General features: G+C 39.5%; 1 protein-coding gene across 2 annotated transcripts; it reads right to left on the reverse strand.

Moving 5' to 3' along the window:
* Nucleotides 1–195: 195 nt before the first annotated feature.
* Nucleotides 196–14,132, reverse strand: ccdc12 (coiled-coil domain containing 12). Of its 2 annotated transcripts, none has more exons than XM_079837566.1 (7): nucleotides 13,381–14,132; nucleotides 12,387–12,460; nucleotides 7,352–7,431; nucleotides 7,135–7,196; nucleotides 6,964–6,998; nucleotides 6,754–6,830; nucleotides 196–859 (listed from the first exon to the last, which is right to left on the reverse strand). In XM_079837566.1, exons 1-7 carry the CDS (start codon nucleotides 13,462–13,464, stop codon nucleotides 780–782), a joined length of 492 nt encoding a protein of 163 aa, XP_079693692.1. In that variant the 5' UTR covers nucleotides 13,465–14,132; the 3' UTR covers nucleotides 196–779. The 2 variants fall into 2 exon arrangements, with proteins under 2 accessions (XP_079693692.1, XP_079693693.1); XM_079837567.1 differs by lacking the exon at nucleotides 196–859 and adding an exon at nucleotides 4,508–5,598 and having other exon boundaries at nucleotides 6,739–6,830; nucleotides 13,381–13,502.
* Between the last annotated feature and the right edge of the window lie 2,397 nt (nucleotides 14,133–16,529).

Raw genomic sequence — 16,529 nt, forward strand, 5'->3', positions numbered from 1 at the left:
AATGAAATATATACACAAGTATTAACTTTCTGGGATGTTTAGGAAAAGTTTACATTTGATGTGAAATGTCTTACGTTTTAGCCAGGTTACAGTGAGAGGATAATGAACGCACTTTATTGTCAAAGACTTGTGCTGTCCATACAACTTGTCTTTTAACCAAAAACGTGTACAGTAAGTCTATCAGTGTGTTTGCGAAAATTGGCAGAATAATTCTGGGGGGGGGGGGGGGGGGGGGGTATTTGAGACATTAAGAAATTAGCTCAAGTACCCAAGTCATATATCTTTAAGTTAATAAAGTACTGCACTTTTAGTTGTAACGTTCTCTTGAATTGTGGCATTTTGTATTCTCCTCTGTAATGAGTCTGATTTTGGAACCTCCCATTTAATGTATATTAATGAGATGGAGAAATACCTGAAAATTCAGCATTCAGGTTCTGTTTTAAATAAAGTCTACTGACATTGGACAATGCTTTATCATAAAGCCCACACAGGAAAGAGACAGTCAATTTAGAAAAGAAAGAATTGTTTACTAATAAACAACAACAAAAAAATGGTAAAAACAAAGAGAAGGATTTGATGTTCATTGTGTACTCCACAAAACACATGCATCTCATTCTGTCCATATCATTCTCTCACACAAACACTCACGCTTGTAATCACCTGATATGGTTGTGTGTAAACTCATGCTGAGCTCAGCATAAGAAATGCATTTTAAACATTGCCATGTAATGGAAAGTGGGCCGTAAAGTTCTAGAAAATCTGATGTGTGGGACTGTCATTCAATCGGAGTCTCCCTCTTCCATGCCAACTGCTCCGACCGCTCCTGCCAGCTCTTCCTCGCTGCCCTTGAGCCGTTCCCCTGTGGAATCACACATGCCCAGACATAAACAAGCTATGAACATGAGGTATGACTACATGCTTCAAAAACACGTGCGCGCTCTAGCTCTGATTGGCGATCCACAAAATATTTGTTTTCTAGATAATACAGACTTTATTTTCATTGTGGGTTTGAGAGACAAAACTAGAGTGTTGTAGTAATGTTAGGTCTAGTCTGTGCCAGAGGAGCATAGACTTATAGAGACAGGAAATCCATACATGACGTCATTAAGAGACATCAAATCTCCAGGGCTTTTAAATCCTCACAGCAATTAGCCTTACATAAAGCCCTGGCGGAGCTTATTATAAAAAAGCTTTGCAACTGATAAAAGAAATGATGTAGAGATGGCTAGTGTTCATGCTACATTTTTATTTTATTTTATTAGAAGTGCTTCAGGTATGTCATCTATCACTTCAAACCCTCAAGCTCTTTAAAGTCAAGGTTTTTTTTTATCATTTATCAGCTGGAAAAAAACAGTTCGACATTCAACGATATCGTTCCTCTGTGTAATTATCATAATAGCTCTGAAATTCGTACAGAATTTTCACAATTGTTTTAATAGAATTATAATAATCTGTCTCCACTTTATATAATACATCGACCAAGATGGCGGCGCGAGTAGATCGCGAGGCTCAGCGTCTCTCCAGATTCTGCAATTTTGCGGTATTTTTCTTGTTCATCTCGGGTCTGTTCGTACAGAACAGTTGTGCTTTTACATCGTACACCCATTGTGAGCTTTTGGATATTGGTTTGCGAATTTCCGACAGTTTTATGGACAATCTTCAACTCCTTCCTGAGATCGCTAGGACGCCCGAGGCGATGCGCTCTGCCCAGCCGGGCGGAAGTGCTAGAAGGCGGCGCTGTGATCGTAAACAAAGGCGGGGTAAGCGTGGAGGTCTAAGAGCTAAGCTAAGGCTAACTCCTTACCGGCTCTCTTTACCCAGCATTTTCCTTGCCAATGTACGATCGCTAGTGAACAAAATGGAGGAGATTCGACTCAGCATTACACACAGTAAAAAACTTTTGAACTGTAACGTCCTAATCTTCACTGAAACCTGGTTAAACAGCGGAATACCGGACACCGCTATTGAGCTAGCGGGACGCCACACACTCCGGGCGGATAGAACATTAGATGGCTCCGGGAAGAGCAGAGGGGGTGGATTGTGCATTTATATTAACAAAGCTTGGTGCACAAACTCTGCTATTGTTGGGAGTCATTGTTCAGCTAACCTGGAGTTTCTCATGGTTAAATGTAGACCGTTTTATCTACCGCGGGAGTTCACCTCCACTATTATCACTGCAGCCTATATTCCCCCGGATGCTGATGCCAAGCTTGCTATGAAAGAACTTCACGCAGCCATCAGTAAACAACAGACTGATCACCCGGAAGCTGCGTTTATTGTTGCAGGTGACTTTAATCATTCAAACCTAAAGTCAGTGCTACCCAAGTTTCACCAGCATGTTTCCTGCCACACCAGAGGAAACAAAACCTTAGACCATGTTTACACAAACATGGCTGGCGCTTACGTTGCGACACCCCTCCCCCACCTGGGACAGTCAGACCACCTCTCTTTGTTTCTATCACCCAAATATTCACCCCTCATCAACCGTGTGAAGCCATCAGTAAAGACCATCAAGGTGTGGCCTGCGGGGGCAGACTCCACACTCCAGGAAAGGTTTCTAAACACAGACTGGAGTATGTTTGCTTCTCAAGCCACCAGTGGCGCTCACACGGACATTGACTCATTCACTTCCTCTGTATTGGATCATATCAATACCACCATCGACAGTGTTACAACCCAGAAACAGATCACCACATACCCTAATCAGAAGCCTTGGATGAACAGGGAAGTTCGACTCCTGCTGAAGTCACGCAATACTGCCTTCAGATCAGGTGATGCACAAGCCTACAGTACATCCAGAGCTAACCTGAAGAGGGGCATCAAAAAGGCCAAGCACTGCTACAAGCTAAAGATAGAGGGTCACTTTTCCAACTCAGACCCTCGACGCATGTGGCAGGGCATCCAGGCCATCAGTGACTACAAACCCACCCACTCCACCCCCGCAGCCACTGATGTCAACTTCCTGAACGAGCTAAATTACTTTTATGCTCGTTTTGAAAGAGACAACAGAGAAACTGCCACCAAGCTCAAACCCTCAGCTGACCACCCACCAATCACACTCTCCTCCACAGATGTCTGCAAGGCACTGAGCCGGATCAGCGCACACAAGGCTGCTGGACCAGACAACATCCCTGGACGTGTGCTCAGGGCATGTGCGGAGCAGCTCGCTGGGGTTTTTACAGACATTTTCAACCGGTCTCTTGCCCAAGCAGCTGTACCGACATGCTTTAAACGCACTTCCATTGTGCCAGTGCCGAAACACTCTAACCCGAGGTGCCCTAATGACTACCGCCCTGTAGCACTCACACCCATCGTCATGAAGTGCTTTGAGCGGCTGGTCCTGGAACACCTAAAAGACTCTATACCATCCACATTGGACTCACACCAGTTTGCCTACCGCAGCAATAGGAGCACAGAGGATGCCGTTTCCATGGCACTGCACTCTGTGCTCACCCATCTGGACCATAAGAACACGTATGCACGCATGCTGTTTGTTGACTTCAGCTCAGCATTCAACACTGTCATCCCATCCAAGTTAATAGCCAAACTTGGAGACCTGGGCATCAACACTTCAATGTGTAACTGGATTTTGGACTTCCTAACTGACAGACCCCAGAATGTTCGTTCAGGATTCACCTGCTCCACATCCATCACACTCAACACTGGTGTACCACAGGGCTGTGTGCTAAGTCCGTTTCTCTACTCCCTCTTCACCGCCGACTGCAAGCCTGTGTATGGATCTAATTCCATCGTCAAGTTTGCGGACGACACTACGGTGATTGGTCTCATCAGCAACAACGATGAGACTGCCTATAGGGAGGAGATCCAGCACCTGGCCACATGGTGCGCTGATAATAACCTGCTCCTCAACACCACCAAAACGAAGGAGCTCATCGTGGACTTCAGAAAGGAGTCAAGAGGCCCACACGACACCATCCACATCAATGGAATGGCTGTTGAACGTGTCTCCAGTTTCAAGTTCCTGGGGATCCACATCTCGGCGGACATGTCGTGGACGACCAACACCTCCAGCCTGGTCAAGAAGGCTCACCAGCGCCTCTTCTTCCTGAGGACACTGAGGAAGAATCAGCTCTCCTCGGCTATCCTGGTGAACTTCTACCGCTGTGCAATAGAAAGCATCCTGACCAACTGTGTGGCAGTATGGTATGGGAGCTGCTCTGTTGCGGAGCGCAAGGCACTGCAGCGGGTGGTGAAAACTGCCCAGCGCATCACAGGGACTCCACTGCCTGCCATCGAACACATCCAGAGGAAACGCTGTCTGCATCGAGCTCGCAGCATCCTCAAGGACTCCTCTCACCCAGCCCACAGACTGTTTTCTCTCCTGCCCTCCGGCAGGCGTTTCAGGATCCACCGGACCAGGACCAGCAGACTAAAGAACAGTTTTTTCCCCAGAGCTGTCTCTTTATTGAACTCAAACCCCCGTTGATCCACTTCCCTCATAAACTGATAACTCTCCTACCTCACATCTTCCTTCACTTTGTTATTTGCACTACCAACTGTTTATCACAGTAACAACTGTTTACATATGCATCTTGCACTGCCATATCTTAACTGGATTATGCTCATTTGCACTGCCGACTGTATTTATAGTACCAATGTTTACATTTGCATTTTGCACTGTACTTCTAACTGTAATATGCAACCACTTTCCACTGCACTTTACACTTTTTTATTTCCGGATAGCTCTGTCCATAATTTATTGCACTACCCTAATCCACTGCTATTCCTCATATTAGCCTAGCATATTATTGTATACCTCTATCTGTAAAATTCTGTTTATAGTAATAGTCATCTGTATATTGTATTCATAGTACATATTCACCTGTAAATTCTGTTTATAGTAATAGCCATCTGTATATTTATTCACTGTACATATTCACCTGTAAATTCAGTTCTGTTTATAGTAATAACGTCTCTCTATTTATACATATTTATACATATTCAGTACATATCCATGTCCTGCACTTACGCATCCATTGTATATCCTGCACTTGCTGCTATTGCACTTCTGGTTAGACCTAAACTGCATTTCGTTGCCTTGTACTTGTACTTGTGTAATGACAATAAAGTTGAATCTAATCTAATCTAATCTAATATTGCCTTAAAGTACCCTATTATCCTTTTTTGGATATAACCTTTCATGTAGTGTGTAAAATAGCCATTTGCGAATGTAAAAAGGTCTGAAAAGTTTCGAATATCAAATTTGGATAATGCCAGCCCTCGGTCTTCATTGGCTGGTCGCAAACAACATCTTTGACCTGCCCTCAAGCACTGTAGTTGTAGGCCTGGAAGAGTTTGGTTTGTGTTGTCGACATGTCAAGACACTGTTTTCAATGGTGCGAAAATATAAATAACGCCATTGATACTGTTTGCATCACTGAGTATACAAGTGCTGAGGAAACCTCCAGAGCTGGTATAACACGCATTTTAAGTAGTACACCAATTACAACAGGCTCTCGGAAAGGAAGGGTTTGAAGTGTTTTTTGACCTTGGATGCTACAATAAACTATTGTTGGAGGCCTCCTAAACAAAGTCTTTAGAATTGCATAATAGGGACACTGAAAAAACTGTTCCTGTCTCATGGTGCGTTCACACCGGACGCGATTCGCGCGATTCGCGCGAGTGATTTACATGTTAAGTCAATGCAGAGACGCGAAATGGCATTCTGCGGCGCGATTCGCGCGAATGAGGCGGCGAGATTCGCGCGATTCGCGCGATTGAGGCGGCGAGAAGGACGCGACTTGAGCGTTTTGAACGCGCGATTCGCGCGAATCGCGTGAATCGCGCGAAACGCTCAAGTTGAAAAATCTGAACTTTGGCGGATATTTCGCGCCGCGTTAACCAATCAGGAGCTTGCTCTAGTAGTGACAACAATGAAGAGAAAATCTGTATATTGATATCTGGTTCAGACAATATGATTATCACTGTGATAACATTAAATTACATGAAACACAACCCAGTCTCTTTTTGTTAAATGCAAGTTTATGTATGATCAATAATACAAAAGTATCAGTAATGTATAACAAGCTATACATGAAACAAAGCAACAATGCAGTCAAACATTCAAAGTCAGTGCTAGTAGGCTAACGTTACAACTGCAACGTACAGTTATAGCCTAAAAATATAAAGTAATGAAACTTATCTTTGCCCTCAGCCTAAACGATTTGCCAGGGAACAAATTATAGATCCATGAGACCAAAGATCGGCCGTTACAAGACGAATTATAGCTCGAGACACACCACAGAGACATCAGAGCCAGCGGGAGACGGCAGAAGGACTGGCCGAGGAAAGGTTGCCCTCGCCGGCTTTCACGTGCGCTGAGCGCGCTGTCCACTGGAGCTCACAGCTCCGACAACGGCAGATAAAATGTTCAAATAGGCACTGTTTATGTAAATAAACCACAGATTTGAGCTTTAAACAACTACATTATCGACTGAAAAAGTCTTAAAACTACGTTTTGTCACACATTAACAGTAGATATGAACAAAAAAAAAGACATGTAAACACAGCCCATGTCAGCCATTTCTCAACGAGACGAGCTGCTGGCGGAAGCCCCGCCCATGACGCGAATTCGCATCTGTTGTGCAGTGAATGTCACACGCGATTCGCGCGAATTTCACGCGCGATTCGCGCGAGTAAACTCAAAATGTACACGCGTCCACCTTCGCGCGATTAGCGCGAATTATTCGCGCGAATCGCGTCCGGTGTGAACGCCACATCAGTCATACTCACGTATAAGTTCAGCAATGGCTTTCTGTGTTCGCCTCTCTAGCTTCTCAAGCTTCTTGGCAACGTCCCTCTTTAGATCCCTATTACAAACACAAAACAGATTTTTTTTTTTTTATTAACAGCATTAAATGAATGACAATTAAACTAAAATCAAAAATCACAGTGAATATGTTGTATGATTGTGTTTTAAAAATATAAATTGAAGGTTTGTACCAGTCGGGTTTTCTGGGGGCAAGATTGGCCAGATCCTGAGAACACAAGTCAAGAGAAAAGAAACATCTTATTCCACACTTTTGACGAGTAGTGTATTCATTCAGGAAACACTGATGCTGCTCATATCGCATCGTGTTTGAAGTTTGAAGACTTGATGGAAAATACACTCACCACTTCCTCAATCACAGGCTCTGGGTTTGCAGCTTCGAGTTGGTCCTTGACCTTGTCCTCCACTACAGGAATATGAAACAACACCTTTAAGACAAACCTGTAACTCAACACCTGATCACCTGCTGTAACATTATCACCCAGCATGACAATTACTGAAAGGTCAGCTTAATTTGCAGGTATAAACATTTGAAAATATAATTTAAAGTCGTGTTCTCACCTGATGCAGGTTTTGCTTTGGGCACCTGTCTCTCCTTCAGCTCCTCGTCCTCCGGTGTGTAATTCCTCAGCTTCAGCTCTCTTCAAACATAAGTGCAAAACTATGCAATTTACTCAGTTATGAACAAGTGTTTTGTCACTGGCTCCATTATAACCTATTATTAATATTCAAGAAGACATTACAAAAGGCAATCACAGGAAACCCCCATAAACCAGCAGGTGGCAGTGCAGATAAACATTTAGTTTGGACAGTAGGCAGATGGTGCAAATTGACTGCTGAATCCAGCCTGTGGCGGCATCCACAGAGTACATTCACTCACCATGTGTACAAAGCCTCTCTTCATCTTTGTAGAACTAGCTAATTAGCATGTAGCACCTGACCGTATCTAGGGACCACAGCTGACAGGGGTTGAAACAAGCCCAATTATGCCATCACTCAGACGGCAGGTCTATTAACATCGTTGCAAAATGTGCTGCTGGATCTCCAGGGAAGCATAGAGGGTTCTTTTTCAAAGCGTGATCAACAGAACATGAAATTTTGTTTCAAACTGTCCTATAAGAGACTGAGAATTCATTTTCATCAAATTGCTCACTCGGTCTCTTGAGATGTGTGCCCATTTTGTTCTCAGAAAAGGGGCTACAGCAGGCCCACATTCATTACCGCCTTGTGAATTTAATTATTCATGATATTTGTAAAATAAATAATTATTTAAAAGATTTTTAAAAACATTTAGGTGTACACTCACACTCGCATATATTTTTTTTATTTGGTTACACCATGTGACATTTTTCAGAGTCATTAAACTGAAACTTATCTTGAAAATGGTATAAAAAGAAAAAAACAAAAAACAAACCCACAATTTCAAAACCACATAAAACCAACATTAAAGGGTTAGTTCACCCAAAAATGAAAATTAGCCCATGATTTACTCATCCTAGGTGTTTATGACATTCTTTTTTCAGACGAATATAATCAGTTATATTAAAAATGTAAGCTTCCAAGCTTTATAATGGCAGTGAATGGTTGTGTGGTTTTTTTAAGTTCATAAAAGTGCATCTATCCATCATATAACTGCTCCACACGGCTCCAGGGGCTTAATAAAGGCCTTCTGAAGCGAATCGATGCGTTTGTGTATGAAAACTATCCATATTTAAAATTTTATAAAGTAAAATATCTAGCTTCTGCCAGAATGGGGGGGGGGGGGGGGGTGACTAACGTCTGTGACAAACTGCAATGTCGTCAGACGTTTTTCCGTAAGTTGAATACGGAAGGCGATCTGGAGGAAGCTAGATAATTTACTTAATAACTTTTGAAATATGTTTTAAACTTGATTTTTAAAATGTCTTCTTAATCTTGAACATTCTTATGTCATTATTAGCTGTTTCCATCCAAAGTAGTGGATTTAACTTATGCACAAAATTGTAATTTCACATAGAGCATTTGCAAAGCAAACAGTTTCCATCCGTTTTCAAGCGAACAAAATACTCATATCCCTGGAAATTGGAGCAAATATTAGTATTGAGAAAATGGAAGTTGCTGAAATTGTGCAATTTTTTTTTGCACATCATAAATGACTTGCGCCTCAGAGCACACAGACGAAACGCATATGTTTTTTATGTGCATTTCTAGAATCTTGGAGTCTCCATCCATTGTTTTTTTTAATGCAATCTCTCAAAATTTGCATTAAAAACGGGTGGATGGAAACATAGCCATCCAATCTAAATGAGAGCCAGTATTGAGTCAAGTGTCAATGAATGATGTGATGTTCACTTTATTTTTTGGGGGGACATGAAGTCAAATATGTCAGGGTGGTACAACTGCCTTGATATTATAATGAAGGGAAAAGAGCCTCATTAAATAATTAATAACCTGGTGTAAACTTTTAATATTTCTTCGGAAAAAATATTTTAAAGTGTTTCACTGCTTTTGTAAAATGTTTGTCCTCCAAATCAAAGTCATGTGGTGCAACCAACAGTCAGAAAAAGATATCATAGAGAGGACCCTTGAAGACCTTTATGACAGTGTCAAGGTCAATAGGTCGATAAGATAAGATAATGTGACCTTTTCAGGGCAAGGCAAGGTTAGTTCAAATTGTAAAACTCCCCAAAAACTTACGATTACAATTATTTTCACCTTGAAAAATATGCTTTAAAGTTTTGGGGGAAAAAAGATTTAATATCAGGAAAACATCATTAAACTTGAAAAGGAAAGTTAAACATGAACATTTCTTGAAATGGTATAACATTTTCTCGAAACCAAAATTAATACAAAAATTACACAACTTATTAGTAATTTTCCCGGCTACAGCACGCCCACAATCATCACCGTTTGATCTAAATTAAATTTCAGTAGAGTCAAAGCATGTAATTAGATGGGAAGGGAACAAACAGATTTTTAAAGTCAGCAGTGTCACCACTCCTTTTCTATTGTCTTGGGTGTACGGTTGTCAAAATAAAGTGTAATGAAACGGAAACATGTCATCCAACACAAAGCATTGTGACCGCTACCTTAATAATACTCAATTTCATAGCCAAACCCTATCAAGGCCCTGGAAAGCTGCACAAAATATTATGACCCCAAACAAGAGTTTTGAAGCACGTTGGAAAAAACACTCAAAACAACAGACTAAAACAAAGAGCTGGGAACGCCTCCCTGTCCTCAGCTTTCCTGAAAAGACTTCCTGACCACCTGCTGGAACAAAACAGGACCACTGGCTTTCCTCATCTACAGTAGAACAGCCAAACAATCCAGCAATTTTGGAATGTCAACAGCCATTTGTCAACCCTAAGTGAGCATTTTGAACATCTTGACGTCCTGAATAACTCATGGCCAATGGTTTGGACGCATTTGCTAGAACAGTATCCTGTTGTCTAATTTAATCACATACAGAAATATGGGATTAATGCTCAAGGGAAAAGCTCTTGTGTTCTTTAAGCGCTCAGAGGGACGGGGCTGAATTGAGGGCCTTGACAGTTTGGTGGAAGGTCTCTCGTTTCTCAGAGCGAGGGGACCAACATTGGGCTTCCTACACTCTAAAATAGGCAGCAGTGGAACATTAAATCCTGGCTGCTGACAAAAGTCATTTACAAAGTACAGAAATAAATGCGATGTGGTGAGCTGGGCTGCTACTTTGCTTGGGAAAAGCCAAGTTGGACATTTGATATTTGTCCAACTGCTTAAGCTGTAACAAAAATACTGTCTGGCTGAGGTGTATTCATTATCTGACTCGCCTTACTTCAGAATTTTGACAGCTTAAACAAAAAGCCCAACAAAAGGTGGTTTCCTCTTATTCAGCAAACACTTTCATGCGTTAAGTACACTACCATTCAAAGGTTTGGGGTCAGTAAGATTTTTACTGTTTCTGAAAGAAGTCTCTTATGCTTTTTGAAAAAAATATTTGATCAAAAATACAGTAACAGTAATACCGGTATTGTAAAATATTATTACAATACAAAATAATTGGGTAACACTTTACACTAAGGTTTCATTAGTTAATGTATTAACTAACATGACCTAACCATGAGCAGTACATTTGTTAATCTTTGTTAACATTAATACAAATCCAGCTGTTCATGGTTTGTTCATGTTAGTTCACAGTGCATTAACTAATGCTAACAAGATTTTAATAATGTATTAGTAAATGTTAGAATTAACATTAACAAAAAGATTTGCAGTGCAGTTCATTATTAGTTCATGTTAACTAATGTAGTTAACTAATGTAAACTAATGAACCTTACTGTAAAGTGTTACCAATAATTGTTTTCTATTTAAATATATTTTAAAATGACATTTATTCTTGTGATGGCAAAGCTGAATTTTCAGCATCATTACACCAGTCTTCAGTGTCTTCAGAAATCATTCTAATGTGCCGATTTAATAATTATTATCAATGTTGAAAACACTATTTTTGTGGAAATTAAGACATTTATTTTCAAGATTTTATTAATCATTTACACTTCAATAGAACAGAACATATTTTAAAATATAAATATTTTGTCTTTACTGTCACTTTCGAGAAATGGAATGTGTACTTACTGAATAAAAGTTATTTTTTAAAGTAGAAAAGTTTGTTTTCATTCATTCTTTTCCATTCAGTTTTTACCATAAAAACTGGCATTTCCCTCTATAACAGAACAAAAATCTGAAAGACAATACAAACTGTCAGTTTGTTTTTGTAAAGAGAATTAGATTATTTGTCAGGAATTGCAGCATTGGAAGTGTCACAATAAAACAAAGTGTGCTGGGTGGTGAATTACACCTCATTGTTTCCAAGCCGTGTTGCCATTTTAATAACGCATGTTTAAGGAGACACACCTTAAAACATTCTCTCCCATATCGGCTCCATTTCAAAAACCTCCTCTAAACAAAGTAAAAAAGCCTTATACCCTACAAAAGTGTAGATCTATTAAGTCATATAGGTTAATTACATAATAACATTGTCCCCAAAACTCTATGATTTTCTTCTTTGGAACATAAGAAGCTATTTTACAAATTACAGTGGTTTTAGTTCATACAATTGGATTCAAATCTGTATGGGTGCCAACATTCTTCAAAATTCCTTCTTTTGTGTTCCACAGAAGAAATTCATACAGGTTTGAAATGACATGAGAGAGAGTAAATAATGATATAAATGTCTTTTTTCATGTGAACTATGTACTAAGCTAGACATTGTCCAGACATTGGGTGATGAGTGTTTAGGAACCTTTGCAAACGGTTAATGCCAAACACCTCTTGAGCTCAGGAGGGGAGAACAAGGGTTCTGTGAATCTCAAAGTAAACAACGGAAAAAAGCAGAGAGCTCGAGGCCTTGGCTTGAGCCTGAAATAGAGCTCAGAGCAAGAGAGACCTTTACCTCGCAGCCACTCTTAAGATCATGTAAACAGGGTACAGCTTTGTTATTTATTGTCCATTTACAACAGGCAGTCTATTCAACTAAGTCCTTTTTGTTTCTAAATGGTGGAACTGAGATTTTAGTTCAGCTCTTTGTGGTATTCTTTGGTAGAAGTGACACCAGACTTTATATCTGTGCGTTTACCTGTGTCTTTCCTCTGTCTCAGACTCCTCCGGAGCTCTTTTGCTCGCAGGCTCTCCATCCTCAGGTCCCTGTCCCTGTAGTTAAAAAAAAAAAAAAACTAGTTGTGAACAACAAAAAAACTCTTATAAACACGTGCAATCTCTGATGCACAATGAATCAGAGACAAAGCATGACTATGCATTTAAGGAAACAAAAAAAAGGGATAAAAGTAATTCAAAGTTCATTGTTAAACTCTAACGACATTTGTGACATGTCGATTACCACTGATAATAATGGACTTGTTCCTTGTTTATTTAAGGCAAAAATGCAGTGACATTAAGCACTGGATCGAGTTAAAGGAGTGAATTGAGGGTGATTGGGACACTTTTTGCCATTGAGATGACTTGGAAAAAGTGTCTCACACAACATGAATTCACCCCTATGTTATTGTATATAGAGAAGACAAGCCTTCATTCCATTTAATTGTGTTGATTATTTCTGTTATAATTTACCAGCACAGCTGCTCGGTTTGCATGACTTATCCTACTGGCGAAAACAAGCTTAAATCAACCTAAAACCTGTTAGCTTATCAAGCTTTTGTACAAACATTGTAAGTGAATGTAGATGAACCACTGAACTAAAATAGGTACAGCATTCTACTTGTTACACATTCATGTAATGCAGTCAAGTCTGAAACACTGCTTGGGAAAAAAACTGTATTTGTTAAATGACCATTCAAGGATAAAATACAATAACAACTGAGGCGGAAATGCAAATATGATTTAAGAGCTAAACTTGGAAAAAAATTAATGCATTAAACGGAAAAACGGTGGAAAAACAAAAAAATTACTCAATCTTCTTGATGACAGCTGATGTTATGTTGCTCATAAAACAATGTAAAATGCTTAACTGTTTTGCTAACATGCTAACTAACGTTACAGCAAGTTAGCCAGTGAGCGCACCTTTTTTTTTTTTACCTCGTCTTAAATAAAATAACATTTATTACACAACTCACTTGAAGCTGTCGGTCTCGTAGAGCTTTTAATCGTTCTTTCCGTTTCAAAGCTTGCTCTTGTAAAGAACCCATAGGCTTCTCCATGGTGAAATTAAAGCATGGGTAGCAGGATCGATGAATCTGTAATCGATTATGATGTCTGTTCAAAGGCTGAAAGAGGAGCACCGAAAACTGCGATTTTGAACAAACTGCCAGTAAATAACTATAATACACTTCCTAAAGTGATAACATAATGATAATACGATGTTTATTAAATGTTAAAATAAAAAGATTAATAAATAAATAAACAAATAGCTGTAGTTACATCAAAATTATTAATTATTAGAATTTAGTTGAGAGGGATGCACCGATAACATTTTAGCTAACATTAATAAGCTAATAATTTCGTGTTATGACTGATAACTGATAAATGGATGATTAAAAAAAAAATCCATAAAATAAAGTTTTAAAATGCTACAACTGCATATAGATTTCAAAACATTGTAGCAGTAACTAATATGGACAACTAATATGCTATGGTCCGTTCAAATAAGAAAGAACAACGAAGTAATTTTAAGAAAAATTGAACAAAACATTCATACACACAGCTCCATTCATAAAATGAAAAAGAAAAGAAAATCATAACTCATCTAAACAGAAAAAAAGGCCTGTACAAGTTCTCCAAACAAGCAAACAAACACCCGAACATGACATGGTGTGGAATGTAGGGCATTGCCATGGCAATACAGCTGCCTCAAGGTCCATCCTCTTCCCAGTGAACATGTTGACCAAACAGTCGCAAAGATGCACTTAGTAGAAGGATAAATACAAATAATGCATTATGACCCCCTCCCTGATTACTAAAATGAGAAAAATTTTAAATATTGTATTTATTGTTTAAGGTTAAAGGGGCTAATAGAGTGTTAAATATTTGCTTTGTGTTGGTTTCTCTTGTCAAAGCACCATCAAAACCATATCGTTGCTCCAATACAGCAGAAAACACAGCAAACCCTTCAGAACTCAATAATTATGTTATATGGTGGTGTTACTGCACATGCATTTAGGCACAAAAAAAAAGCCAGATAAAAATGGGCAAGACACTAAATGAGATCATTCAGACTCTCCAACAACACTGGTTATTTGCATTTAGTTTGCATGGGTTCCAATGGCCATGGTATGGATGGAAATCTTGAATGATTTTGACTGTAAAATAGTGGCATTGTGCTTTTTATAGACTGGGCTTTGAAAAAAACACAATTGTTTTGCAATAAAAACAGCAACAATAAGGAATATTACTTCATGAGCCTTGACAGGCCAAATGCATGTACTAGAAAAAAACGGAAAATAGATTTTAATATTTTTTTCAACTTTTGAGGATATACCATGCTGTCAATGCTTTCCTTCATCTATGCAGCTAACGTTGTATCTTGGTTTGCTCTCTATGCCACTCTAATGCAACTAGATCCTGTTTGTTTCTAGATGGTGGAAGGTGGTTTCTAGATTTGTTTTGTGGAGTAGCTATTAATACAACTGCAGTGTTTTGGTTTTACCTGTGCCTCCAAAACTTTTTCAGGCTCTACAACCTCAGGTGTACATCCCTGTAGTTAAAAAAACATAATAATAATAAACTAATTAAAATGAGCAATGAGACAAATCCCCAAATCACAGCAAAACCCAATGTCCTGATGTGCACAGCTAAATTTCAATCAAGATAAAAACATATAACGATTTTTTCTTTTTTGAGAGATTTCATTAAACCTCATTATGGTTTTTCGAATATTCCCTTTCATGTTCTGCAAAGTTGTAAAGTCAAAAGCATGATAAATAAATGTATTGTCTCCCAAAAGAAAGAATCGACTCTGAACCGCCTAAACAAGTCGTCTGTTTTTCAAATCCCACTACATAACATTTCTATGTCACTAGATAAGAAATTTGCATAATGCCCGCTTATGTTGTATGTTGTCTGCACGCCAACAACTTGACCCGCCCTTCAATGTGGGATTTTCCTGACGACTGCTTCTCAAATTCGCAAAACGCTTGCTCTTGGTCAGTACTCAGTTTATTTGGACCAGCTTGCTCCTCAGAATCACAACCTGTAAGTATGAATAATTATTAATGTACATATTTTCTACCGGGTGTTCAAATACATTGTTTTGTGTTTTATGTAGTGCAAGTTTCCGGCTAACTCACGTTATTTCTGTCGTACTGAAATACTAAGCTACTGTGGGCCACTATTACCTTAAACTATTAAAGCGCTGTAACATTTGCCCTGTTATTGATACATTGCACCGCAGTAAATTAGAAATATACACACCGGTTTGTTGATGGACATACTCTTGTTAATGCTGATGGTGAGGAATTACTGTTACAACATCTCATAATGTACGTCAAACTTAGTAGCGTATCACTGAGAAACATCCTGCTCAAGTCGTCCTTGCGATGGAGGTTCGGGTCAAAGAACTAGTTCTTCCTATGTTCCATCATCGGACTCGGCTCTTGGATTGATATGGTAAAATCGTTACTGTCTTTACAGTGTTGTACAATCTCTAGGGAATGAGGAAGCCTCAAGAGCTGAAGTTCAGTTATGGGAATGGGTGTTTGCTTCCAACCATAGACCGTAAAAAATATATGGACGACATGACTTCATTCTCTTCCGCTGAAGAAAAGTGAAGTCTCCAGAGGTCCGTATATGGCGCTGACAATCTTGTGCAGATTTAGGACTGAGTCTGTGCAGTAGTGACCTCGGAACCGGAGTCTGCGCAGTGGAGAGCAGGAGGTAGAGCCGCGATATCAAAAGCCCGCCTACACTCTCGCAGATGCAGAACAATTCATTATGTCAGAATGAAATAAACAGTTATGGAAATGTAGAAATTAAAGCTAAAGCGCCAACCCCCACGAGAAATCTCGAAAAAATTCAGTTGGTGCCACAGTGACTACTTCACTCAGAGAAGCCGTCAATCTCAGCTGTCAATCATGACGTCACACCCCCCGTTTTTATAGCATCAAATAACATACTAAAACTAAACTTATTTAAAAAAACGAACACTTGAAATGAAATCAACATGATAAAAACTGCCTAAAATGACAGAAACCAACTTTGGGAAAAAATTATATGAAGTGTAATTTGATTGTTTAGTTTGTCTCGCGTCCATTAGAATACACAGAGGGGC

Source organism: Gobio gobio (assembly GCF_949357685.1).
Source record: "Gobio gobio genome assembly, chromosome: 15".
NCBI classification, from domain to species: domain Eukaryota; kingdom Metazoa; phylum Chordata; class Actinopteri; order Cypriniformes; family Gobionidae; genus Gobio; species Gobio gobio.

What these genes read in the sequence shown, in the direction of transcription:
- ccdc12 (XM_079837566.1), bottom strand. Translation starts at nt 13,464, where the DNA reads ATGGAGAAGCCTATGGGTTCTTTACAAGAGCAAGCTTTGAAACGGAAA. An exon ending in AGCCTGTGATTGAGGAAGTG is followed by an intron (nt 6,999 to 7,134) that starts GTGAGTGTATTT and finishes TTGTGTTCTCAG; the next exon opens with GATCTGGCCAATCTTGCCCC. An exon ending in GCCCCCAGAAAACCCGACTG is followed by an intron (nt 6,831 to 6,963) that starts GTACAAACCTTC and finishes TGTTTGTAATAG; the next exon opens with GGATCTAAAGAGGGACGTTG.